Raw genomic sequence first — 1,784 nt, forward strand, 5'->3', positions numbered from 1 at the left:
ATCAGATTGAACTGACATGAACTTCCAGAGGTGAGGAGAGAACCCAGGAAAAGCAATAAAGCAATGCCTGGAACCATGACATAGTCACTGTAGAAGAAAGCCTTTGCCCTCAACTCTCAACTGAAGCATTAGGGTGGTGGCAGCCAATGGAGGGGCCTTCAGTTTAGGGGTACCCATACAGCCACCCCTAACTTGGTTCCTCACAACCCTAAAAAGGCTCAGGTTGGTTAGAACCTACTTGTATGATACCAGATGAGCCCCGTCAACTCTGCCCATGACTCTGGACAATTCTGAAACATCCTGGATCAGTGAGCAGTTCTTCTCTTACCAAGTACATTCAGAAAGGCCCTTTTAACATCTTTGTTCCGGAGGCTATAGATGATGGGGTTGAGGAAGGCAGAGACAACATTGTAGAACAGGGCTAGCTTCTTGTCCCGCTCTGGGTCATACCAGGAGCCGGGCCTCATGTACATGATCATGGCTGGTCCATAGAACATGATGACCACAGTGATGTGGGAAGCACATGTGGAGAAAGACTTGAGTCTCCCCTGGGATGAGTGGATTCTTAAGATGGAGGCAAAGATTCGGATATAGGAGGCCAGGATGAGGGAGAATGGAACCAAGAGCAGGATGAAACCCAAGATGAAGTCCAAATGGTCATTGAAGGACGTGTCTGCACAGGCCAATTTCAGGACAGCGGGGACCTCACAGAAGAAATGGTTTATCTTCTGGGGGCCACAGTAAGGCAGATGCATGGTGAAGATGGTGTAGATCAGGGCCCCAGCTATGCTAATGGAGCAACAGCCCGTGACCATCTTGATACAAATGGGACGGCTCATGAGTAGGGGATAGTGAAGGGGGAAGCAAATGGCTACATACCTGTCATAGGCCATAATGGCATAGAGGACACACTCAGCAATGCCGAGGACCAAGAAGATAAACATCTGGGCTACACAAGCTCCCCAGGAGATGGTTTTCTTTGGACACACCATATTAACCAACATCTGGGGCATAGTGGTAGTGACATAACTCACGTCCACCAAGGAGAGGACACTCAGAAAGAAGTACATGGGTGTGTGGAGGTGTGATTCCAGGTAGATCAGGGTGATGATAAGTCCATTACCCAGAAGAGTGACGAGGTAGAGGAGAAGGAAGAAGGAGAACAGGGCTATTCTAACCTGTGACTCACTGGAGAATCCCAGAAGGAGGAACTCAGACACAGAGCTGTGGTTCTTGCCAAGGCTGTGCATGGTGGTCTGCCTATTAAGGAGACAAGGACTTCCCTGTTCTGCCTTTGGCCTTGGGGGAGGGAGGACAGAGTTGACAGAAGCTGAGTAACACACACATAGTGCCTTGCAGAGTAGCTCAAACTAATTTCATCAAACCTGTTGAGTGAGATACAGAGGGAAAGGAAGAGAGGGCAGCTGTGGTACTGGGAAATAAGTCAGGAGATCTGGATTCATACCTGTAATAGAACAGAGGATGCCTGATGGCCCACAGGTCCTTCTCTGGAAATCACCCTCACCCACAAAGGGCAAGGGATTCGGTAGCCATGTTTGTAGCAGCTGGCCTAGCGAATCTCTGGCCACTGCTGAATTGTACCAAAGGTGTACACCTGTCCCGGTCTGGAGGACAATTCTCTGGTGGGATTTGAAAATTACAACATTGTCAATGTCTATGCCAGTGGGCTGTGGGTGCCTGAGGTATCAACAACCCGGAGCCAATGGTGGTTACATAGCCATAGGACAGCTGGCACAATAGAGAGGGAAAGTGGCAGCCTTGCA

The 1,784-nt window shown here is 49.4% G+C and overlaps 1 protein-coding gene across 1 annotated transcript; it reads right to left on the minus strand.

Annotated features, from left to right (window-relative positions):
* Positions 1-305: 305 nt before the first annotated feature.
* LOC123925429 (olfactory receptor 2A12-like) lies at positions 306-1,250 on the minus strand. Its single transcript, XM_045978631.1, has one exon. It carries the CDS (start codon positions 1,248-1,250, stop codon positions 306-308), a length of 945 nt encoding a protein of 314 aa, XP_045834587.1.
* Between the last annotated feature and the right edge of the window lie 534 nt (positions 1,251-1,784).

Source organism: Meles meles, chromosome 1, assembly GCF_922984935.1.
Source record: "Meles meles chromosome 1, mMelMel3.1 paternal haplotype, whole genome shotgun sequence".
NCBI lineage: Eukaryota > Metazoa > Chordata > Mammalia > Carnivora > Mustelidae > Meles > Meles meles.

Coding starts and splice junctions, on each gene's coding strand:
- LOC123925429 (XM_045978631.1), bottom strand. CDS start 1,250: ATGCACAGCCTTGGCAAGAACCACAGCTCTGTGTCTGAGTTCCTCCTT.